The 25728-nt window shown below is 44.1% G+C and overlaps 1 protein-coding gene and 1 long non-coding RNA gene across 4 annotated transcripts; both read right to left on the reverse strand.

Moving 5' to 3' along the window:
- Positions 1 to 1043: 1043 nt before the first annotated feature.
- On the reverse strand, positions 1044 to 1554 carry LOC309334326. Its single transcript, XR_014153040.1, has 2 exons — positions 1251 to 1554; positions 1044 to 1202 (listed from the first exon to the last, which is right to left on the reverse strand). It is a non-coding gene; the product is annotated as an uncharacterized lncRNA (long non-coding RNA).
- An 11857-nt stretch (positions 1555 to 13411) lies between these two features.
- On the reverse strand, positions 13412 to 21584 carry LOC309334185 (uncharacterized protein). 3 transcript variants are annotated; one of them, XR_014152938.1, is made up of 5 exons: positions 21487 to 21584; positions 20575 to 20929; positions 20002 to 20133; positions 18948 to 19805; positions 16802 to 18837 (listed from the first exon to the last, which is right to left on the reverse strand). XR_014152938.1 is itself a non-coding variant. In XM_081848349.1 (4 exons), the coding sequence occupies exons 1-3, from the start codon at positions 20596 to 20598 to the stop codon at positions 19647 to 19649; spliced, it is 315 nt and encodes a 104-aa protein (XP_081704475.1). In that variant the 5' UTR covers positions 20599 to 21384; the 3' UTR covers positions 13412 to 13448; positions 18948 to 19646. The 3 variants fall into 3 exon arrangements, 2 of the variants coding, with proteins under 2 accessions (XP_081704475.1, XP_081704474.1); XM_081848349.1 differs by lacking the exons at positions 16802 to 18837; positions 21487 to 21584 and adding an exon at positions 13412 to 13448 and having other exon boundaries at positions 20575 to 21384; XM_081848348.1 differs by lacking the exon at positions 21487 to 21584 and having other exon boundaries at positions 20575 to 21384.
- Between the last annotated feature and the right edge of the window lie 4144 nt (positions 21585 to 25728).

Here is a 25728-nt window from a genome sequence, read left to right on the forward strand (position 1 = left end):
CAACGTAATGTGTGCACACTCAGAAGATGACCTCCAAACCATCCTAAATATCTTTGCAGAAGCTTATGAAAAGCTTGGCCTGTCACTCAACATCCAAAAAACCAAAGTGCTGTACCAACAAGGACAAAACAACTCCTCTGCAGCACAATAAATCCAAATCAATGGTGTAACGTTGGAAAGTGTGTATCACTTCTCCTACCTGGGCAGTTAAATTTTCACAAGGGCAGACTGGTGATGAAATCCAGCATCGCCTGAGCTCTGTGAGTGCAGCTTTCTTCTAACTGAAGTGTAGTGTTTGAGGACTGGGACATTTGCAGGGAAACCAAAATGCTTGTTTAGAAAGCTCTTGTGTATGCTTGTGAAACATGGACCACATATAAATGCCATCTCCAACTGCTCGAAAGATTCCATCAACGGTGTCTCCAAAAAATTTTGAACATAACTTGGGAAGACAGGTGAATGAATGGCAGTGTACCGGATGAAGCAAAGATCACCAGTGCTGAGGCAATGGTTCTTCAACATCAACTTCGTTGGACTGGTCATGTTGTGTGGATGCCTGATTATCATCTTCCAAAGCAACTACTCTATTCTGAACTTAAAAATGGAAAGCGTAATGTTGGTGCTCAACAAATGAGGTTTAAAGACCGTCTCAAGGCAAATCTTTAAAAATGTAGTATAAACACCAACAATTGGGAAACACTTGCCTGTGAGTGCTCCAATTGGAGAACAGTCTATACCAAAGGTGTCATGGGCTTTGAAGACACTCAAACTCAGGACGCAAGGGAGAAACATGCTAAGAGGAAGGCACACTTGGCAAATCCACACCGTGATCAACTCCCGCCCGGAAACGTATGACCCCACTGTGGAAGGACGTGTGGATCCAGAATTGGCCTCCACAGTCACTTACAGACTCAATGTTAAGACCATATTCATGGAAGATAATCTTACTCAGCTACAAAGAAGAAGAAGGTGGGGATCCCAGGACTAGGTCAGAGACAATGTGCTGGAGAGGAGTCTCAATGAAGAGTTTTTAACCAAGCATCTATTTTTCTTTATTATTTTTAAAAACTTATTTATTGATTTTTCACAAAAAACTTTACAAATGTTAATATAAACTGTAAGTTACTTTATGTATTTTCTTCCCATCCTCCCCTTACATGGTTTCCATATTTACCCATCTATATCTATATCTATATCTATATCTATATCTATATCTATATCTATATCTATATCTATATCTATACCTATACCTATATCTATCGAAAGAATTCCAATTATAAAGAAATAAATTGATACAAAGGAAAAAGGGGTGTGTGAGGGAGGGGAAAGAACAACGATGCATATAAAAAAGAAAATATTTAAAAATGCAATATAATATACTCTCATACATTCTTACATAAATTGATAGTTATTTAGCCTTGAATGCGGCATATTTCTCCTATACTATTCAATACATTCATTTCAATCTCCCCTCTCTTTTAAGCCTGATAGCACCCTCTCTAAGATCAAGGAGTTCCTTATATGTGCCCCAGTTCTTGTTCACATTTAATTTATTGAATGTAACAAAAGATGGCAGACTACCTAAGACTTTTTTCGAACTGACTGACAATATGGACTTGATTGACATTTGGAGGACAAAGAACCCCTTGGGAAAAGAGGGAACATTCTTTTCTGAAGCCCAACTGACATGGACAAGAATTGACCAAATATGGATATCTAGAGGTCTGGCACCTAAGATCAAAAAGGTGGAAATCTGCCCAAAGACCTGCTCCGACCATAATGCAGTAAAGATGGATATGAGACTACTACCAACCGGCTCCTTCAGATGGAAGATGAATGACAATTTGTTTCGAGATCAGGAGATTACTAAGAAGGCCCAAAAAGCTTTGAAAGATTATTTCGAGATAAATTTGAACACTACGGTGGAAAAAAGAATTATCTGGGACGCAAGCAAGGCCGTGATGAGGGGGTTCTTGATACAACAGAATGCTGTAAAGAAAAGGACACAAAATGAGAAAAAAGACATGATTTTGGAGAAAATTAAAGAAGGTGAGAAGAAATTGAGATCAAAACCGAAGTCACAGCCGATTCTGAGAGAAATTAAACTTTATCAAGCACAATATTCTAAATTGATAAACCAGGAAATAGAGTGGAAAGTTAAACTAATTGTGATGGGATGATGAGCTGCTTGTGCGTAAAAGCTTAGTCCCTCAGAGTTTGCCCAGATTAGCAAAGCTCTGTCTGTAGCGGAGCCCCTTAAGCATGGCTCCCTCAATCGCTGGCAGAATCCGACAGTGGGCGTTTGCGGAATCTCTTCCAACATAAAAGCTCCTTAACGGAAACGCGTCTTCTGGACTCTCGGCGTGACAGTTTCCGGCGAGGTGTGGGTATCCCTATAGGAGGTCCTGAAACCTCCTCACTGTTTTCGCTAGAAGTGTCCCAGAGCCATCCCTCCGACTCCCTTTCCCTCGGAGCTCCTTCTCTCCCCCTGCTGGTTCCCTCCTCTGCGGTTAAGTCTCTCCTAACCTCCTTGAGCCCTTCCACCACCTGCTCTTCCGATGGCAGTTCCCTGACATCCACCTCCCCTCCAGGGCCCCCTTTACCCCCTCCCGTCCCTTCCTCCATGGGCGGTGAGGATGCAAAACCCCTGAAAGAGCCTCCCTCATCTTCCGAAGTCTCGAACACTTCCCTCCACCGGTTGCTGTCCCTAGCCCCCCAGTACTCCTCCTCATCAGAGTCTACTCCTTCTTCCAGCTCTGATTCCGGGAATCCTTCGAACTCCTCTTCCTCGTCGGTGGTGCCGAAATGTTCCCTCCAGAACCTCGTTACAGACTGAGGTTTCCTTGGGAACCTTTGATGAAACGTTTCTATCAAAACCTCGTCATTGACTTCCTCTGCACTTACCCAGGTGTTTTCTGACTCTGGTTCCCCTTCCCAAGCTACCAAATACTCCACCTGATTACCCTTCCACCTGGAGTCAATGATTTCCGCCACATGGTTGTTGCGCTCCCTTTCTTCTATGACTGGTCCCTGAGTGAACAACCCTTCACGTCCCCCCCTGTATGGTGACAACAATGACCTGTGGAATACTGGGTGCAGTTTCATGTGGTTAGGTAACCTGAGTTTGAACACCACCGGATTGACCTGTTGAATGACCTCAAATGGTCCCAATCTTTTGGGTCTCAATTTCTTACAACCCCCTTTGAACGGCAACCCTTGGGTCGACAGCCACACCTGGTCCCCCACCCTTATGGTTTCACCTTCCCTTCTATTCCTGTCTGCCTGCTTCTTGTATTCTTCCTTGGCCCTTTCTAGGTTAGGTTGGAGCTGACAGTGGATCGCTTCCATCTCCTCTACAAAATGTTCTGCTGCCGGGACGCTCCATCTCTCCCCTCCTTCCCCTGGAAAAGCCCTGGGATGACACCCATAGTTTGCCAAAAAGGGACTCATCCCTGTGGACACATTCTCCGCATTATTGTAGGCAAATTCCGCCAATGCCAACTTTTCTACCCAATCATTTTCTCTGTCATTGACATAACACCTCAAGTATTGTTGGAGGATACCGTTTGCTCTTTCCGCCTGCCCGTTGGTTTCAGGGTGTCGGGCAGTCGAAAAATTGACTTCTACGTGCAGCAAGTTCATGAGCTTCCTCCAGAACCTGGACGTAAATTGTTTCCCTCGGTCAGAGACCACCCTCAAGGGGGCGCCATGCAACCTAAAAATGTCTTCTACAAACAATTTGGCTGTCTCTTCTGCCGTGACCGCATGTGAGCATGCTACAAAGTGGCACATCTTGGTTAACAGGTCTACTACCACCATGACAGCTGTTTTCCCTTTGGATTTTGGCAGATCCGTCATAAAATCTATGGATACTGCCTCCCATGGCCTTTCTGGTGTGGGTAAGGGTTCCAATAGCCCCGCTGGTGCCAACCTCTCCCCTTTTGCTCGCTGGCACCGGTCGCACCCCCTAACATTTTCCCGTACGTCTTCCCTCACCTTGGGCCACCAAAACTCCCTGGTAACCAACCACATGGTTTTGTGTTGCCCGAAGTGCCCCGCTGTGGGGCTGTCGTGCAATTGTTTGAGTACCCGACCCCTCAATTCTCCTTCCGGTATGTACAGTGCCCCCTTGTAATACAACGTTCCGTTCCTTTCCTCAAACCCCCCTGTGTTCTCTCCACCTCCCCGGAGTCCTCTGAGTTTATCTTGGGCGTATTCATCGTTCTCGATTTCCTCTACCAGTTCTCTTTGCCCCACCCATGCCGCCCCACACACCCAGTGGTCCTCAGGGATGATATGTCTCTCCTCTGGCGCCCCCTCTCCCTCTAAATACTCTGGTTTACGAGAGAGAGCGTCCGCTCTGACATTCTCCTTCCCCGGCACATAGCAAATTTCAAAATGGAATTTGGAGAACTCCTGGGCCCATCTCACTTGTCTCTGGTTCAGTACTCGGGCAGTTCTCCAGTATTCTAGATTTTTGTGGTCGGTGCGCACTTGGACCTTGTGCTGCGCTCCAATCAGCAAGTGTCGCCATCTCCGGAAAGCTTCATGAATGGCGAGTAGTTCTCGGTCGTACACGGTGTAGTTCCTCTCGGATTTGTTCAACTTCCGCGAGAAGAAGGCACACGGTCTCCATTCCGACGTATCTTTTCCCAGCTGTAGAAGCACCGCCCCCACCGCTCGGTCTGATGCGTCAGTCTCCACTCTCATTGGTTGCTGTAGATCCATGTGCAAAAGTTGTTCTTCCGACGCAAATGCCTTCTTCAATCTTTCGAACGCCCGCTGCGCCTCTTCCGTCCAAACAAATTTCTTCTTGCTGCTGAGACAATCAGTGATGGGCGCCGTTAAGTGGGCAAAGTTCTTGATGAACTTCCGATAGAAGTTTCCGAAGCCCAGGAACCTTTGCACGTCCTTCTTAGTTTTCGGTGTCTTCCATTCCAGTACCGCTTGAACCTTGCTGGGATCCATGGCCAATCCCTTGTCTGACAACTGGTACCCCAGGAATTCCACCTCTCTGGTATGAAACTCACACTTCTCCAGTTTCACCCACAGCTGGTTTTCTTGCAGTCTGCTCAGTACCTCTCTTACATCTCGCACATGCTGCTCCTCATTCTCTGAGTACACCAGGACGTCATCTAAAAACGCTACACAGTTCTTGTAAAGCAATGGTCCCAGGACGTGATTCATGAACGATTGAAAACAGGCCGAGCCCCCCTGTAGACCGAAAGGCATAACGAGGTACTCAAAGGCCCCCAAGGGGGTGAACATAGTGGTTTTCCACTCGTCTCCCTTTCTCATACGTATCAGGTTATACGCCCCCCTTAGGTCCAGCTTGGTAAAAATTTTCCCTTTCCTCACCCGGGTCAAAATGTCATCGATTCTGGGCATGGGGAAAGCCACTGGTTCTGACACTGCATTCAGGGCCCGGAAGTCCACGACCAATCTGGGTTTATCCGTATTTTTTTTGTCCACAAAGAACACTGGGCTGCCCCCCACCGCGCGTGACTCTCTGATGAAACCTCGCTTGAGGTTCTTGTCAATGAACTCCCTTAACTCCTGCATCTCCCTGTCTGACATTGCATACAGCTTGCCCACTGGCAGTTGTGCTCCTGGGAGTAAGTTAATTTGACAGTCAAAGGGTCTGTGTGGGGGCAGTTTATCTGCTTCTCTTTCGCTGAAGACGTTAACCAGGTCGTTAACCTTCCCTTTATCTGTTACTTCCATCCCTGCTAGCGTAGCCTGGGCTCCTACCTGGGCTTCCCCTTCCTTGCAGTGTGCCATGCAATGCGCTGACCCAAAGGAAACTACCCTCTGGTGCCATCCCACTAGCGGATCATGCAGTGCCAGCCAGCTCATCCCCAAAATAATGGGCGCTCCTCCCAAGGTGGCCACATTAAACGCTATCAGTTCGGTGTGTCTTGCCACCCTCATTATCATTGGGACAGTCTGTTGGTTAACTTCTCCCCCCAACAGCTCCCTCCCATCAATCGTGGTCACCTGCAACGGGTTGCTCAAAGGGATAGTCTGTATCTGGTGTTCGGCTGCAAACTCCTTACTCATAAAATTGCAGGAGCTGCCTGAGTCCAATAGCGCCTTTATCTTTAATGGGTGTCCGTTTGGCAGCTCTAGCAACACCTCTATTACAAGCGCTGGTCTTGGGGGTTCCGGCGTGGGCACATTCACTGCTCTTTGGCCTGGCTGCTGTGCCCCGATGGTGGCAGCCAGGCGTTGGCTTTTACTTGCTCCTTAATCCCCTCCTCCTCCCCTCCAACAACTCCCGCCATCCCTTGCCATTCCTTTCTTTGCGGGCAGACTCTGGCAAAGTGACCTGGCTGTTGGCAGAGAAAACATTTCTTGGCGCTCTTTCCCTCCTTCTTCCGCCTTTCACTGGGGTTTGAAACTGCGCGCACGCGCGCGCTGTTCCAATTTCCATCGGCTCTGCTGGCGGGGAATGCTGCTCAGGAATCTCTGGAATGCGAAAATCCCTCCAACGTTCCCCCTTCCCTTCCCGCTTCTCCAAAGCTCTCGCCTCCTGGCGTGCTCCTATGGCCAGCCCTGATTTAGTCAGCTGGTCCATAGACTCCGCCCTGGGCGCCCGGGAAAGTTCGTCCTTCACTGCCGAAGATAGTCCTTCTTCGAACAGCATTTTTATCGGTTCCGCTGACAAATCCCAACCCAATTTATGGATCAACATGGTGAACTCAGTCCAGTACTCACGGACAGATCGGCTCCCCTGTTTACACACCATTAACTGTCTGCGCACCACTCCCTGCTCAATCTCGCTGGAAAACATCAGATCCATGGCGCGAAAAAACTTCCTCGAGTCCTTTAGGGCGTCATTATTAGCTGCCATCAGGGGCCTCACCCAGTCTTTCGCCCCCCCTTCGAGATGCCCAATCACAAACGCTACCCTCGATTCCTCATCAGGAAAGTCATCAAACTGCAGATGCTTCCATCCCCCCCTGGATCAACTGGCTTTTCCAGCTCCCCTTGACCATACAGAGGCCAAAAGCGGTTGTATGTTTCGACCGCAGAAACAATTACTTGCTCTGTTTGGCTGTTATTGTTAGTAGGTGGTGAGGGAGATTCAAGCTTTGACTGCTTTGCTCTTGGAGCTGAACAACCTTTCTCAGCAGATCTTGGTCGCTTGCCATGACCCATTTGTCACTGTCTCACTGACTACGGAGGTTAAAAGTAGAGGTAAACGGAGATAAAAAGAGAACTTATCTTTTGTGGACACAACTCCTCTGCTACTCCTCCTCCACTGCTCAGCATACCCAGTCTTCAAGGCGGCGTTTCTAATCAGCAGCAGGCTTTCTCAGCAGAAGGGTTGAATATCCTTGTTAATTGGCCAACAGTAGAGATAGAACAGTTAAAACTTCTAACAGAGGTAAAATAGTTAAAAGTCTAATAAAAACAGCTATAAAAACGGCTATAAAAGGCTGTAAAAGGCTATAAAAGGTTTGTAATCCAGGAGGGTTCACGGAGGAGAAGTTGTTACAGCCGCCATCTTGGGCTCCTCCCCGGTGGTCTTTTTGCAGATGAGACAAAAAATGAACACAGTTACAAATTTAGAGATTGAAGGAAGAAACATACAGAACCCTATGGAGATTAGAAAGTGTTTCCAGAGATATTTCAAACAACTGTATACTCAAGGGCCGCAAGATGAGGCTGAGATAGAACAATTTTTGATAAAGAATGGATTACCAAAATTGTCACAAGAAAACAGATCAATCCTGAATTGTAAAATAACACGACAAGAGATTGAACAAGCCATTCAGAACATGCATTTGGGCAAATCTCCAGGGCCAGATGGGCTTACCTCCAAGTATTATAAGACACTGAAAGATTATTTGATACAACCACTGATGGAGGTAGGCAACGAAATTTTGGAAGGGAAGAAGGCGCCGGAATCGTGGAAAGAGGCCTTCATCACATTGATACCCAAACTGGAAACGGAAAAGACACAACTTAAGAATTACCGTCCCATCTCCCTCTTAAATGTGGATTACAAAATATTTGCAGACATTTTAGCAAGTAGATTCAAAAAAGTTCTAAATGAAGTAATTCATAAGGACCAGGCAGGCTTTCTCCCAGGCAGACATTTGTTTGCTAATACACGGAACATTATCGATATTTTGGAACTTCTGCAAATAAATATCAATACAAAAGCTGTGTTAATTTTTATAGATGCGGAGAAGGCCTTTGATAATATTTCCTGGAAATTCATGAAGAAAAATCTGGAAGGGATGGGAGTGGGACGGGGATTCGAAAATGGGATAGATGCAATCTATTCAGAACAAAAGGCCAAATTGATAGTCAACAATGTGGTTACAAAAGAGTTTAAAATTGAAAAAGGAACACGACAAGGCTGCCCTATTTCCCCATTGTTATTTATTTCGGTCCTGGAGGTGCTCTTGAATATGATTAGAGGAGACCGGTTGGTTGAAGGAATTCAGGTCGGAGCGAAACAGTACAAACTTAAAGCTTTTGCAGATGACCTAGTTTTGACTTTACAGGAGCCAGAATCTAGTACAAAAAGAGTATTACAATTGATTCAAGAGTTTGGTCGGGTGGCGGGATTTAAATTAAATAAGCAAAAAACTAAGGTATTGGAAAAAAACTTGACAGTTACAGAGTCAGAAAGGTTTCAGAAAGAGACAGAGTTAAACGTGGTTAAAAAAGTAAAATACCTAGGGGTAAATATAACAGCAAAAAATTTGAGTCTATTCAAGGACAACTATGAGAAATGTTGGTTAGAAATTAAGAGAGACTTAGAAAGTTGGACAAGATTGAAACTTTCCTTGTTAGGCCGAATCGCCGCTATAAAGATGAATGTATTGCCAAAAATGCTGTTTTTGTTTCAAACTTTGCAGATTGTGGACAAAACAGAGTGCTTTCGGAAGTGGCAGAGAGATATTTCCAAATTTGTCTGGCAGGGCAAAAAGCCCAGAATTAAGTTTAAGATACTAACTGATGCGAAAGAAAGAGGGGGCTTTGCCCTGCCAGACTTAAGGCTGCACTATGAATCAGCAGCTTTCTGCTGGCTAAAAGATTGGCTGCTTCTCGAAAACACTGATGTATTAGATTTGGAAGGTTTTAATAATGCTTTTGGTTGGCATGCATATTTATTGTATGACAAGGTCAAGATTAATAAGACTTTCAAGAACCATATTGTCAGAAAAGCAGTGTTTAATGTCTGGACAAAATACAAAGACTTACTGGAAAATAAAACTCCAAGGTGGCTTTCACCATTGGAAGCTAAGGCCCAGAAAAGACTCAATATGGAGGCCAAATGGCCGAAGTATTGGGAAATATTAGAAAAAGATGGAGATAACTGGAAATTGCAGAGTCAGGAGAAAATGAAAGACAAAGTGTGAGATTGGTTACACTACGCTCAGATTAAAGAAGTTTTTAAACTTGACAAAAAGTTAGGATTCCAGGTGGAAAAATCGAAGCTAGAAACGGATTTGTTAGAGCCTAAGACTAAGGTACTTTCAAAAATGTATAACTTGCTGTTAAAATGGAATACACAAGATGAAACGGTCAAACCGGCTATGATAAAGTGGGCACAGGACATTGGACATAACATCATGTTTGAGGACTGGGAGAGGTTGTGGACTACTGGGCTGAATTTCACTGCATGTAATGCTTTGAAAGAAAATGTTATGAAAATGATATATAGATGGTATATGACCCCAGTCAAACTTGCAAAAATATACCACTTGTCTGATAACAAATGTTGGAAATGTAAAGAAAATGAAGGAACATTCTTTCACCTCTGGTGGACTTGCCCTAGAGTGAAGGCTTTCTGGGAAATGATATATAATGAGCTGAAAAAGGTATTTAAGTATACCTTTCCCAAGAAACCAGAGGCCTTCCTTCTGGGTATTGTCGGCCAGAAGGTGCTAAAGAAGGACCGAACATTTTTTATGTACGCAACAACAGCAGCAAGGATACTTGTCGCTAAGCATTGGAAAACCCAAGATTTACCCACACTGGAAGAATGGCAGATGCAACTGATAGACTATATGGAACTGGCCGAGATGACTGGCAGAATCCGAGACCTGGGAGAAGAGACGGTGGAAGAAGATTGGAAGAAATTCAAGATTTATCTACAAAAATATTGTAAATTGTATGAATGTTAAGAAGGATGCTAGAGTATAAATAACTTGGCACCATTAAGCTAGATGAAGTGAAATATGAAGATAAGCTAAATTTAAGAAAAGACAATTTTTTGGAAATTTTAGGTTATATTTAAATTTTTAAGATTTGAATAAAGGATATCTAAAATTAGAGATACAACATTGGAAAATTAGATAATAAGAATAGAAATAAGGGGATAAATTTGCTGGATAAAATTTTATAGTCAGGAACGCAGGAGCGGGAGATGTGAGGGAGTCCAAAGAAGTTAAGAAAACCATGTTAAGAGATGTGTTATATTGTATTGTTTATTGGTATTGTAATTAAAAATAAAAACTGTTAATAAATATTTAATAATAAGACACATTTAATTTATTGACTGGCCCTGCTTCAGTGGGGGACACCCACCATGGTGACTTTTTCTCCACGACCTTTTTCATTCTTGCCCAAACACTATATATGTTCTTCTGTAGAACGCGGATGAGGAAGCTGCTGCTCATACTTCAAGTCCTTCTTGGGTTTTCACCTCGCTGTAGTAAATACTCAGTAAAAAGTGTCTAATCCCCAATGTCACCATAAGGGTGTGGATCGAGGTTGCAGACGGCGTCTCTGCTGAGCCTCCTTTCCCGGCAGATGACATTCTTGTGTGGGTCTTCTTGCTTCCAGAGGCCTCCTCTCAGGCTCCAGTTGAGAGGCCGCCATTTTCCAGCGTGGATTCATCGTTCCATGCCGGAAAGACAGAAAGGAGGTTCTGTTAGAAAGGTACTGAGTATCAGTAACATTAGACCCTCTTGTTGCCCCAGAAATTATCACCGCTGATGGTGAATAAATTATAAAAAGGAGGCTTTTCCCCACACCCAATAATTTTTAGTATTTTTTTCTAAATATCTTAAACACAATACAGCTTAACAATATTATTCTCCTTTAAATCTATATCTTATCCAAATTAACTTCCTTCCATCCCTTTTCTGGCTTCTCTACATTGCTCTTACTTAAGCGTGATTACTATGTATACATTCTATAAACGTCTATAGTTCCTTAATAAATTTTTGTATTATACTTTAGACATACATTCCTTATTATATTACAGCATTACATCTTGTAGTCTAACCAAATGTTTACAATAATCGTTATGAGTTTTATTTCAGTACTGTGAGTTTATTTATTTATGTACACTTTTCTCTAAGTATACCATAAATTTGGACCATTTTTTTTAAATTTCTCATCGGCCTGCTGTCGGATTCTTCCAGTTAGCCTTGCTATTTCCACATACGTCAATAATAATAATAATAATAATAATAATAATAATAATAATAATAATAATAATAATTTATTATTTATACCCCGCCCATCTGGCTGGGCTTCCCCAGCTATTCTGGGCGGTTTCCAGGAAATATTAAAATACTGTGATACATCAAACATTAAAAGCCTCCCTAAACAGGGCTGCCTTCAGATGTCTTCTAAAAGTCTGGTAGTTGTTGTTCTCTTTGACATCTGATGGGAGGGCGTTCCACAGGGAGGGCGCCACTACCGAGAAGGCCCTCTGCCTGGTTCCCTGTAACTTGGCTTCTCGCAGTAAGGGAACTGCCAGAAGGCCCTCGGTGCTGGACCTCAGTGTCCGGGTAGAATGATGGGGGTGGAGATGCTCCTTCAGATATACTGGACCGAGGCCGTTTAGGGCTTTAAAGGCCAGCACCAACACTTTGAATTGTGCTTGGAAAAGTACTGGGAGCCAATGTAGGTCTTTCAAGACTGGTGTTATATGGTCTCGGCGGCCACTCCCAGTCACCAGTCTAGCTGCCGCATTCTGGATTAGTTGTAGTTTCCGGGTCACCTTCAAAGGTAGCCCCACGTAGAGCGCATTGCAGTAGTCCAAGCAGGAAATAACCAGAGCATGTACCACTCTTGCGAGGCAGTCCGCAGGCAGATAGGGTCTCAGCCTACGTACCAGATGGAGCTGGTAAACAGCTGCCCTGGACACAGATTTGACCTGTGCCTCCATGGACAGCTGTGAGTCCAAAATGACTCCCAGGCTGTGCACCTGGTCCTTCAGTGCGACCAAGACAGTTTCAGTCCCATGATGAGGCCTGAATCCTGACTGGAAGGGATCCAAATGGTCCGCTTCTTCCAGGCGTGCCTGGAGTTGTTCAGCAACCACTCGCTCAATCACCTTGCCCAAGAATGGAAGATTTGAGACTGGGCGATAGTTGGCCATCGTGGCCGCATCTAAAGATGTCTTTTTAAGAAGCGGTTTAATAACCGCCTCTTTCAGCGGGTCTGGGAAGGCTCCCTCACGGAGGGAAGCATTCACCATCCCACGAAGCCCATCGCCCAGCCCTTCCCAGCTAGCTTTTACAAGCCAGGATGGGCAAGGATCAAGGAGACAGGTGGTTGGTTTCACTCGTCCAAGCAGCCTGTCCACATCCTCGGAGGTAACAGATTGGAATTGATCCCACGCAACTTGACTAGACAGGACTCTAGCACTCTCCCGCCCTGGCCCTGCTCCCACGGTGGAGTCTACCTCTTTCCGAATCTGAGCGACTTTATCTGCAAAAAACTTTGCAAAATCATTGCAGGAGATCATGTGGCCTGTACTGGGCCCCGATGGAGCAGGTGGTTCCGCTAAATTGTGAACCACCTGAAAAAGTCTCCTGCTGCTGTTTTCTGCAGATGCAATAGAGGTGGTGAAGAAAGTCTTCTTCGCCATCGCTACCGCCACTTGGTAGGCTCGACATTGAGCTCTAACCCGTGTCTGGTCAGCTTCAGAATGAGTTTTCCGCCACCAGCACTCTAGCCGTCTCAACAATTGTTTCATTGCCCTCAAATCCATGGAAAACCATGGGGCTGTCCGGGCTCCATGCAATCGGAGAGGGCGCTTCGGAGCCAAACAGTCAATAGCCCTGGTCAACTCCACATTCTAGCGGGCCACCAGGGAATCAGCTGAAAGGCCATCAACATGGGATAAAGCATCCCCTACTACTCTCTGGAAGCCATTTGGATCCATTAAGTGGCGGGGGCGGACCATCTGAATCGGTCCCACCTCCCTGCAGAGGGGAAGGGTCGCGGAGAAGTCCAGTTGCACCAGGAAGTGATCTGACCATGGCACTTCTTTCGTTTCGCTTTTACTTAGTGTCAGATCACCAACATCCATAGAGGTAAACACCAGGTCCAAGGCATGTCCGTGGCTATGGGTTGGGCCAGACTTATTAAGGGACAGCCCCATGGAGGCCATGCTTTCTGTTGCCATTCTTCAATTGTTGGAATATACTGTTGTTTCCATCTCTGTGCGAGGAGTAGTCTTCCTCCTGTTGTGGCATACAGGAAGAATTTCTGATCTTCCTTTTTAATGTCCTCTCCAACCATTCCTAGCAAAAATGCCTCCGGTTTTTATAAAAGGTGTACCTAAATATCTTTTTAAACTCATTATATACACTATCCCAAAAAGTCTTCACCTTGTCACACAACCACATGTGGAGAAAATTTCCCTCTTTTACAGTGCATTTCCAGCAGTTCTTATTTTTCATTTTGTACATCTTTGCTAGTTTGGTGGGTGTTAAGTACCACGTATACATCATTTTTAACAAATTCTCTTTTAAGGTCATGGATGCAGTAAATTTTATTCCTAAATTCCATAGTTGTCCATTTCTCATACTCGATATTATATCCTAGGTCCATTGCCCACTTAGTCATGACCTCCTTAATTTCTTCATCTTTTGTATGCCATTCCAACAAAAATTAATATACTTTAGACAACATCTTTGTACAATACCCGTGTAATACCCCAGTCTCCAGTATTGATCTATCATGATTAAATCCATATTATTTTTTTATCTTTAAGGACTACATCATTAATTTTGTGATATTCCATGCACCCTGACAATCTAAGTTTTAGTTCTGATTTTGATTATATTATTGTCTTCTTTCAACAAATCTCTATAGGTTATCCAATCTCCTTTCATGTTAAATTTTTTAAATGAAAAGGCTTCCTGTGGTGACAACCACCATGATGTTTTCCTTTCAAACAAGTCTTTATATCTCACCTATACTTCATATAATGGTATTTTTATAATATGATTTAAGAAATCCTGATGTACTTTGACCTTTCCATACCAAAGATATGTGTGCCACCCAAACCTGTTTGCAAACCCTTCCAGGTCTAGAACATTGGTGTTATAAAGTTTCATCCATTTCCTCAACCATGTTATAGAGGCAGCTTCATAACAGAGTTTGAGGGCAGGTAGGGAGAATCCACCTCTTTCTTTTCTATCAGTTAACAAATTTTATCCTGGGCTTCTTCCCTTGCCACACAAACCTTGAGATTGTTTTCTGCCATTCCTTAAACGATCCCAATCCTGTAATTACTGGGATGGTTTGAAACAAGTATACAGTGGTACCTTGGGTTACATATGCTTCAGGTTACATACACTTCAGGTTACAGTCTCCGCTAACCCAGAAATAGTGCTTCAGATTAAGAATTTTGCTTCAGGATGAGAACAGAAATCATGCAGCAGCGGCGCAGCAGCGGCAGCAGCAGGAGGAGGCCCCATTAGCTAAAGTAGTGCTTCAGGTTAAGAACAGTTTCAGGTTAAGAACAGACCTCCGGAACAAATTAAGTACATAACCAGAGGTACCACTGTAATAGTTTCGGTAGCACCTTCATTTTAACCACAGCTATTCTTCCCCAGAATGACACTTTCAGTCTACTCCATATGTCTAAATTTATTTTGATTTCTTTCCATATTATTACATAATTGTCTTTAAATAGATTTATATTCTTTGGAGATAACCATATACCTAAATTTTTATCTTTCTTTACCACATTGATTTCCATTTTCTTCTGTAGTTGGTCTATTAATTCCTCATTCATATTTTTAACAATCATTTTTGTTTTAGATTTATTAATTTTAAATCCTGCTAGAGATCCAAAATCTTCAATTATTTGCAGCACTACTACCCCGCTCATTTGGGGTTCTTGTAATGTTAAAACTAGGTCGTCGGCAAAAGCCTTCAGCTTATATTATTTTATTCCTAATTTTACTCCCGTAACAGCTCTTGTATGTCTTAATTTTTGTAACAATACCTCAAGCACAGATACGAACAATAAGGGTGACAATGGGCACCCTTGTCTGGTGCCCTTTGATATTTGAAAACTCTCTGATAATACATTATTTACAATGAGTTTTGCATTCTGCTCTTTATGTTGTTGTTTAGTCGTTTAGTCGTGTCCCGACTCTTCGTGACCCCATGGACCAGAGCACGCCAGCCACTTCTGTCTTCCACTGCCTCCCGCAGTTTAGTCAAACTCATGCTGGTAGCTTCGAGAACACTATCCAACCATCTCATCCTCTGTCGTCCCCTTCTCCTTGTGCCCTCCATCTTTCCCAACATCAGGGTCTTTTCCAGGGAGTCTCCTCTTCTCATGAGGTGGCCAAAGTATTGGAGTCTCAGCTTCAGGATCTGTCCTTCCAATGAGCACTCAGGGCTGATTTCCTTAAGAATGGATAGGTTTGATTTTCTTGCAGTCCATGGGACTCTCAAGAGTCTCCTCCAGCACCATAATTCAAAAGCATCAATTCTTCAGCGATCAACCTTCTTTATGGTCCAGCTTTCACTTCCATACATTACTGGGAAAACCATAGCTTTAACTATACGGACCTTTGTTGGCAAGGTGATGTCTCTGCTTTTTAAGATGCTGTCTAGGTTTGCCATCGCCTTGCTCCCAAGGAGCAGGCGTCTTTTAATTTCATGACAGCTGTCACCATCTGCAGTAATCATGGAGCCCAAGAAAGTAAAATCTCTCACTGCCTTCATTTCTTCCCCTTCTATTTGCCAGGAGGTGATGGGACCAGTGGCCATGATCTTCGTTTTTTTTGATGTTGAGCTTCAAACCATATTTTGCGCTCTCCTCTTTCACCCTCATTAAAAGGTTCTTTAATTCCTCCTCACTTTCTGCCATCAAGGTTGTGTCATCTGCATATCTGAGGTTGTTGATATTTCTTTCGGCAATCTTAATTCCGGCTAGGGATTCATCCAGCCCAGCCTTTCGCATGATATATTCTGCATATAAGTTAAATAAGCAGGGAGACAATATACAGCCTTGTCGTACTCCTTTATCATACTGCTTGTCGTACTGCTCTTTATATATTGCATCAATTCCTTTCATAAAATTCTCCCCCCGACCCATCATTTTCAAATTCTTTTTCATAAAGTACCAAGAGACGTTATCAAATATGAAGGAGGCTTTTTATAACAGAGAAATGGAACCAAACTTCTGCTGGGGGGGGGGGTTGCCTGCTTCCCCCACTCAAGAGGATTGCAGAGAGCCCTGCAAGGACCAGGACCCTGGGCAAGCAGGCAGCATTGGCGACACCTGCTGCCCCAGCTAGGCCTACACCAACAGCTGGGGCAGCTGCATGAAGTCTCCCTGCCTGGCGGGGGCAACACCAAAGGAGTTTGTCTCTTTGGTGGTGGCACTTCAGGGATGGAATGAGGGCATGGGTCAGCCCCTTTGTGTTAAAATTATTGTTTTAATGGGTGTGGATGCTGTTTGATTTAAAGGGTGGGATTGTTTTAAATGTGGTATGTCAATTTGGATTTGTGGTCTGGAGTATTGTTTGGGGGCTTTTTATGGTTTATCAGTGTGTATATATTAGTCTGGTTGTTTTATTTTTATTATTTGTTATTATGAATTTTGTGCACTGATTATTTTTATTATGTATTTTGTGCTTCGTATACTGTAACTTCCCATGCAGTTTTGTGCTATGGCTATGACATTCAGTAGAGGATCATAACTAACCTCTACTGGGTTGTTGGGAAGATGAAATGGGATAACTCTGTGCAAAGCTGCAAACAAAGCAAAGTGACCTTACCAGATGCAGTCTATTATGTAATGTGCAATCCAGAAAGCGGTTGTTCCATAATATGCACATGGGCAGCCAGACCACAGGAGCTTTCAGCCAGCATCTTCAGGCATTCCTCCCCCAGCTCCCTGGAGAGGTTGGCTAGCTCTACCGGGTGCATCAGCTCTGCGAGGACATCAGCTTTTCAAGTATGTCACCAGATGCCAAGGAAATAAACAACTATCTGACTTTTAGGAGACATCTGAAGGCAGCCCTGTTTAGGGAAGTTTTTAACGTTTTAGTTTTCTTGCGTTTTTAATACCCTGTTGGAAGCCACCCAGAGTGCCTGGGGAGGCCTGGCCAGATGGACGGGGTATAACTATTATTATTATTATTATTATTATTATTATTATTATTATTATTATCCTGCATAAGGGAGGAAATTTAGCAGTAACAGCCACCGAACCAAAGGGTCCTATACAAAGGAGAGAATCTTTTCAAAGATCTGAAAAGTCCAACTGTTTTTCTTTTAGCACAGAACCTTCACCATTCTGCCTGCAAACAGTGCTTGGCTGTGATTCAAATCTAAATCCCTCCCTCTCTCTCTGAGCATCACTTGCCATGTCAGAGTCCAAAAGCAGGGATATCCCTTTGAGGCTGAGCAGACTTGGGCGTGATCATGTTGCAGCCAGGTAAGCAGGTTGTCCAGTGCTTGCTTGCAGGGATAGACTCACATTTGGTAGCTAAGCAGCTCAAGAGACCCAAAGAGAAAGAAACTCTTTGGTGATGGGATAGTACAAAACATTTCCTTGTACAAAACATTTCCCAATGGAGGTTTAGATGGGTTCTCATTTTATCCAACATCTGTAGTCTTACAGATGGAGAGTTGGATCCAATTATGTTTTGCGCTGAGCAAACCCACTGAAGTGAATGGACATAAGTTCATCATGTACATCAAATCCAATGGGTCTACTCTGAAGAGAACTAAAACTGGAGACTATTTGGAGGCTCAAAGTAGCCTTGACGTGAGCCGCATAATATTTAAGGTAAATGAGTACATAGTAGGGGTGAGGTCCAAATTCCGAAGGGGGCATATTGGGGAACCCCCATTGAGGTTGCTGTCTAAATTGGGGAGGGTGGATGTCTGCTATCTGCATCCAGAGGAAAGACATTAAATGTGGAACCTTGGGAACAATACTTCTTGGAGCCAGCCATAACAACGTTACTGGAAGGCCTTTTGTAGGAGATTACAATTGCCCCTCCACTGGCAAAGATCTCATCAATAAAGATGCCTTTGCTACGTTCTATTGGGCAGATGCCTTGCTTGGCTTTGCAGTCTCTTCAATGTAGCCAAAGGTGGCATGACTGTGGCAAGGGGATCAAGAATGGGGCCTTGGGGGACTCTCTGCTGTTGGCGGGAACAAAAGAGTCAATACCAAGCAGGGGCCTCCTTGCTCCAGCCATTTTCTCCTGTGTCAGTACCCCATACCAGAACACCAAGAACCAAACTGGAAAACCACATTTACAAGGCTCCCCCAGAAGTTGCTATTTCCAGAAATTATGAATTATGCAGATCTGCCCTGACATGCAAACAGAATCAAATTCCTTCCGCATCCTTGCTCCCTAGTAGCCACTTAAAGAATAGTCTCCCTTGGAAAATCAAGCTGAACCAGAAAACCCCAGAAGCTGAAGGAAAAGGGACTCCATTTGTCCCTTTGTGATGTGCTACTCAGTTGAGGAATTCCTGGGCATGCAGGAAGTTGGCAGCTATCAGCAGCTGTGGAAAGTAATGGCGCACAGGTACCTTGTATTCATCCATCCTGAGGATGGTGGGCAACAGGCTGGTCAGGTGTTGCTGGGAGAGAGAGAAGTGCAAGTCACTTTCCCTGCTTTTCTGCAGAATACGGAAACCCCTTGATATTACTCTGGGGAGAAGAAGCCAGAAAGCAGGGGGTTCGTCCTTACCACAGTGGTAGCAGACTCTGCCAAGGAGCTCTGATGCAGCTGCTGAGCCTTCAGATGGAGTAGTTGTTGGTCAGCCAAAACCTCCTGCCATATTCTCTTGCAGGCACAGCAACAGCCAGATCTCTTGGCTCAGGGATGGCACATTATTGCACGGAGGGGACCATTTGGTTCTCTGGGCAGTGGTGCGGGGCCAGAAAGGCGCTTTGCCTCTAAACCTGACCCCTCCACAGGTGGTCTGGCTCCATCAGGAACTCTACTGCTTGCTGTCATGCCACAGAGAGAGGAAGTGGCTTGGTCTTCCCTGGTCTCCTGCACTCCAGAAGGATCCCTCAGTGATCTGGATCAGCCCCTCTGTGCTGCTGCATCTCTGCAGATGGCAAAAAGAGAGGGGAAACCTGCACCAATCTCACCCCTTGCTGCCTCGCCTAGAGGACAGGGGCCTGTCCCTGCCTTCTCGGCTTCTGCTCTGTTGCTCTTCCTGTTAAAGGACCTAATCCTGGCTATGGTACCATAGTGGGAGCCCTCCAAATCCTCTTTCTGTTGCCATAAGGCAGCAAATCAGCTGGGAATCCAGAGGGAGGAAGAGATTTGGAGACTGGCTGCTGACATTGTGAGGACCGGGTTCTCCAGCTGCCTGGCCTCCCCCCTCAGGGAGAGAGTTACTTTCTGAGCAAGCCCTGCAGATTCCCAACATCTCACTTAGCCCGGTAGAAGCTTGAGTGCCCCATACATGAAAGGAAATTGGAGGAGGTGTTCAACCACTTTCTCCAGGTGATGATAAGCTAAGATGGCCACTTCTCTGCTCTCCATTGTAGACCTTGGAGTGATCTTCTGGAAGACCTCCAGCAGCACCGCCACCTGTCAGAGATGAAGGAGAGGGTCACTCAGATAGTACCAGGAAATGGGGCTGTCTCAGGAACCTTGGGCTGAGGTTCTTGTTCTGACATTGTGAGGCCCCTCCCAACAAACATGTGTCATGGCCACCCAATGGCATGAGGTGGACTCCGCTACTTCAAGGCGGAGATTCTTCTCTCCTACCCTGGCAGCATCCTACCTCCACTGCTTTGCCGCTGAACTCTTGCAGCAAGTGGGAGATGTCCAAGGGCTCGAAGGTGCTCTCAGCAGCAAGGGCACTGGCCAGGAAGCACTTGGCCTCCAAGAGCTGCTCCACAGGAAGGAAGGTGACCTGAAACAAGAGATAAAGGTCAGAGATGTCCACAGGGAGAACTCGTTCGTTCGTTCGTTCGTTCGTTCATTCAGAGCATTTGTACTCTTCTTTTCAGCCAAAAAGGCTCTCAGAGAGGCTTATATGAAATATGTTTTTCCCTTTCCCTTTCAAACAACAATAAAAAGTTAGTATCCATTATGTAGAAATATCAATTAACCCTTTCCCAGATTCACATAATATTTCTTTAATGCCAAACAGCATATAGAATGCTATTTAAAATAAGATTCAACCAACTACAATATAGATTACTAAATTTTCCTTTACAACATTCATTCTCCCCTTCTAAAATATTTGTTCAAAAAGTTTCCTTTGACCTTTGATAGCTATTTGCCAGACTTGATGATACCATTATTCTACGTCTTAAAGCAAAGTCCCCTGGAAATGCCAACTTTCACTTACCTCCAGGAGTCTCTGAGATGCCATATTCTAATCCAAATAAGCAAGGGTCACTACAGCAAACCTCTGCCAACCACTCCACACTGAGGATGCCAGAACCTCAGTTCAAACAGTCACAGCCACCGTTGCTTGGTGACATGGAACGCACGGCCAGCATGCCAAGATTCCAGGAGAGTCCATGTGGCCTAGTGGTTAGAGTGCTGAGCTTGGACCTGGGAGAGCAGGGCTCAATTTCCTGCTCAGCCATGAGACACACTGGGTGATCTTGGGCTAGCCACTCCCTCTCAGCCTAACCGGCTTGGCAGGGTTGTTGTCAGGAGAAGATGGGGAGAAGGAGAAATACGGACGTCACCTTGAGCTGTTTGGGATAAAAGAGGGATATACTGTAAATGCCATAAACAGATCCATAAAATACCAATTGTGAAACGCTTACCCATACCAGTCGCACAGTATTTCTCCAACAGGATTTTGTATAGTAGTACCTCGGGTTAAATACTTAATTTGTTCCAGAGGTCTGTACTTAACCTGAAACTGTTCTTAACCTGAAGCACCACTTTAGCTAATGGGACCTCCTGCTGCTGCTGCACTGCCGGAGCACAATTTCTGTTTTCAACCTGAAGCAAAGTTCTTAACCTGAAGCACTATTTCTGGGTTAGTGGAGTCTGTAACCTGAAGTGTATGCAACCCGAGGTACCACTGTATTTGATAGTTTCCTACACCAGACGGAGAAGATCACTTCCAACTTGCCTGCATTTGGGCTCAGCCGCAAGATAGAATAGTCACAAGAAGAATAGTAAAAAAATAAGTGAGTAATAATAGAAAAGGTGTAAAACTGAATAAAAAAATAAAATTATGAGTAAAAAAAGGGGTTTGTGTATAGGATTAAAGAATATATTGGTAGTAATTTTGACTCACAGGCCAGTTTAATTTCACTGGTTGTCAGATCCCCTGGGTAAGGGCTAAGGAGGTATTCCCTTCTATGGTTCAGGCCTCCTGCAAGGGTGCTTTCACAGAAAAAGAAAGAAGAAAAAGAAGAAATGATTAAAAAATCAACCACCAGGATAAATATTATAATACACACACACACACACACACACACACACATATATATATATATATTCATAGCTGGGGAGGGCCCATGCTGTGTATGTATTCCCCTGTGGTGGCCTCTGGTGTGCAGTTTCCCCCTGAGCCCCGGCCTACTCTTGTCAGGCCAGCTGCCAGAAAGTTAGGCCTGGGTTAGGTCTCGGCTACGCCAAGCAATTATTTGCGGCCCTCCTGGCCCTCCTGGTTCTTTCCTATCTCCTTTTGGTGTCGGTGGAGGCAGCAGCAGTGGTAAGCCGGTGTTCGGCTGGTGGGGGACTACTTTTTTCTTTCTGCTTTGTTTCTGTTCAGCTCCAGGCCCCAGAGCTCTGCTGGGCTGTTGGTCAGGTGCTCCCAGTCCCAGCACAGCCAAGGTCACTGGGGGGTGGGGGCTCTGGGCGACTTTCCTGGCTGACGCACCAGACGTCCCCGGCTCCCCTCCTGCGGCAGCGGTTTGGACAGCTTGGGGACCAGCCAGGCAGTGCAGTTGGTGTTGGCTGTCTTCAGGAGCTCCACATACCCGTGGCGCCTGCCATCTTGCCCTGCTAGAAGTCCTTCAGATATTTTCAGATATACTTGATAGTTTCCTATGCTAGACGGAGAAGATCACTTCCAACTTGACTGCATTTGGATTCAGCCGCAAGATTGAAAGCATCTGCTTTATATTAACCGCATCCTAGTATGGGAACAAGCCGGCTTGTTTCAACAAACGCTACCACCCTCCATACCATCCAACATTTCTCAGATGAAAACAGGGACATCCTATTATACGTGGGTGTCTCCCCCCAGCCCACGCCCCCTATGTGTTTCATCAAACTGCTGGTGGAAAATGGGGGAAAGAGCAGGGCTAGTTGAGCTGCACCAGTGGGACTTACTTTTAAGTAAGGTTCAAAGCCTGGTTCAAAGCTTGAACTCCAAACTGTGCATTGTTCAAGCTGTAAGCTCCACCAGGCTCAAATGCAAGCGTGCTCACGTCTGAAATCTTGTCCCATTCAAGTCAGTGAGAGAACACAAAAGGATCTGCAACCCTTTTAAACAGTTAAAAGTAGGAATTTAAAAACCCACAGGCTTCCAAGGAATAACACTAAAAATGCTGGTTCTGACCTCCTTAACTTCTGCTTGTTGCACATCAGTTAAAGGGACACTAACTCTGCCGGTGCATCATGGTGGGGGTGGAGGGGGAGAGGTGCCAGTCTATACGCTCAAGGTTACCTTTGCACATGTATACACATCATGATGGCACACATACACACATGCTAGAAGGGGATTGACACAGGCAACACGCCTACAGCTCAGTTGCCATGCCTGATTCCTATCAACTGAACTCAAGACGGAAAACACACACACACACACACACACGCTTCTGAGTCTGTTACAGCATCCTCATGCTCACAGCCTTGTGTTAGCACTTTCAAAGACTAACACATTTATTTGCAACCTCAAAAGGGGTTAATTAAAAAGCTCAAGACACTTATTCGCAACACCAGCCCAACAGAGATTATGCAATGGCCAGTCTTTTAAAGACCCACAAAATTTAGAATCATAGAATCGGAGAGTTTGAAGGGTCCCTGGGGGTCATCTAGTCCAACCCCCTGAAATGCACCAAGAGCTGCAGTTCTGCAGCAAGCAGGGAAACTAGAAACCAAATCCCCACTCAGCCATAGTGGTCACTAAGAGATCTTGGGCCATTCACTCACTCTCAGATGAACCTCCTTCACAGGCTTGTTGGAATAATAACAGGGCAGGAGGAAGCTATAGATGGCCCCCTGAGTTCCTTGGAGTTCAAGGAGGAGCATAGGAAGTTGCAGTGTTCTGCAGTGTTTGCGGCAAACATGAAAGCAGCACAAAAAGGAGACCAATACGGTGCCATGGATCAAACGTGGGGCTTTCTGCATGCAAAGCAGGTGTTCTGCCATCAAGCTTTGCTCTTTCTTCAAATACATGGAGCCTGTGCAGTTTTCCATTTTGGTTGGAAGAGACCCAATGTATTCAATATGTGTTTCTTAAATACAGTGATACCTTGGTTTAAAAACAGTCCTGTTTAAGAATGATTCAGTTTACGAACTCTGCAAAACCGGAAGTAGTGTCCCAGTTTGTGAACTTTATCTCGGTCTAAGAACGGAATCTGAATGGTGGAAGGGCACCAGTGGCTGGAGGCCTCATTAGGGAAAGCATGCCTCGGTTTAAGAACGGTTTCGGTTTAAGAACGGACTACCGCAACGGATTAAGTTTGTAAACTGAGGTACCACTGTATGCATATTTTAACTGCTGATTTTATTAATGTTTTGATTCTTTTAGGACTATTTGTTTTCAACTTCTGGCTTCTTTTTGGTTATTTAAATGTATATATTTTATTTTATGCAGATAAGGGTTGCTATTTACAAAATTAATTCAGCACAACTAACTAAATAAAAGGTAAATGTAAACAGTATTACAGTTCTGCCAAACATTAGCTTTCTTAGAATTTGTAATCCACAGTTAAGACTTTTAAAAAGTGCTGATCTGTACAAAGAAAGAAAACCACCTCCCTCCCCACCCCAAGTCTAACATATGATGTTAACTCTCTCTCTCTCTCTCTTTCATGAGTTAGCATCCCATTCATGAGTTAGTTAGATGTCCAACTATTGCTTGCTCATAACTGTCAGCTCAGCCAAAAAATACTGAAATAGTAAGCAGTTCCTAGCATTTTTTAAACCAGCCTGGTGATTACAAATGCATTTACCTAGAAGGCAAACTTCCTCCTAAGTAATCTTTCAGTTTTCCAGAGAAATGCAAAAATGTGCTCTATTCTTAGAGGAAGCAGTAGAATGTTTATTCTATTTAAAATTTAAAAATAACTATGAAAAAATTTGGCTTGAGGTAAAAAGAAATTTAGAAATATGGAGCAGAATGAATCTCTCAATGTTAGGAAAAATATCGGCGATTAAAATGAATGTGTTGCCAAAAATGCTATTTCTTTTTCAATCAATACCAGTCATCCTGAAAGATGAATGCTTTAAAAAATGGCAGAAAGAGATTTCAAGATTTATCTGGGGGACCAAAAGGCCAAGGATAAAACATAAAATACTTACAGATGTAAAAGATACGAGGCGGGTTTGCCCTCCCAGACTTTAAATTGTATTATGAATCGGCTTGTTTGGTATGGATCAGGGACTGGATGAAATTGGACAAGCAAGAGGCAATAGAACTAGAAGAACATGACAACAGATTTGGCTGGCACACATACTTATGGTACGGGAAAGGGAAGGTTCATAGAAGTTTTTACAACCATATAATCAGGAAATCACTAATGAGAGTATGGGAGAGATACAAAGACTTATTGGAACAAAAGACTCCCGTGGTGGCTTTCACCACATGAAGCATTACTGCTCAAACCACTTGGAAAGAAAGGAAAATGGCTCACATATGCTGATTTATTAAAGGAACATGATGGAAAATGGAAATTAAGAGATTATGATGAGATCAAAGACCACTTTCAGAGTTGGTTGCATTATCGACAACTATATGGAACACATAAAGAAGACAGCAAGAAAGCATTTAGTTATACTAGATCTAGGTTTCAAACAGAAGTGATTGAAGGGAAAGTGAAACTACTGAAGGCCGCATACAGCATACTATTAGAATGGGAGACGAAAGATGAAGAGGTAAAATCAGTTATGATTAAATGGGCACAAGATGTAGGTCACAACATTATGATGGAAGATTGGGTTAAATTATGGAAAACTGACTTAAAATTTACAGATTGTTCTCTATTGAAGGAGAATTACATGAAGATGATGTACAGATGGTACACAACATCAGTGCAGTTAGGGAAAATGTACAAACTAGCTCAAATATATGTTGGAAGTGTAAGGAAAAGGAGGGGACATTTTATCATATGTGGTGGGATTGTAAGGTAATTAAAAAAATTTGGGAAATGATATACAACGAATTGAAGAAAATGTTCCATTTAACATTTTTTAAAAAAACCCGAGGCATTTTTGTTGGGGATTGTAGGGAAAGACCTGCCAAAAAAGTTGAAAAACATCTTCATGTATGCGACGACGGCCGCGAGAGTTCTGGTAGTACAAGGAT

The sequence above is a fragment of the Podarcis erhardii genome (assembly GCF_964252035.2).
Source record: "Podarcis erhardii genome assembly, chromosome: Z".
NCBI lineage: Eukaryota > Metazoa > Chordata > Lepidosauria > Squamata > Lacertidae > Podarcis > Podarcis erhardii.

Excerpts from the sequence above, each read along its gene's own strand:
- LOC309334185 (XM_081848349.1), bottom strand. The coding sequence starts at position 20,598 with ATGGCATCTCAGAGACTCCTGGAG. Across the intron at positions 20,134-20,574 it reads CATCTCAGAGACTCCTGGAG|GTCACCTTCCTTCCTGTGGA; the intron begins GTAAGTGAAAGT and ends CTCTTGTTTCAG. Across the intron at positions 19,806-20,001 it reads TCAGCGGCAAAGCAGTGGAG|GTGGCGGTGCTGCTGGAGGT; the intron begins GTAGGATGCTGC and ends CATCTCTGACAG.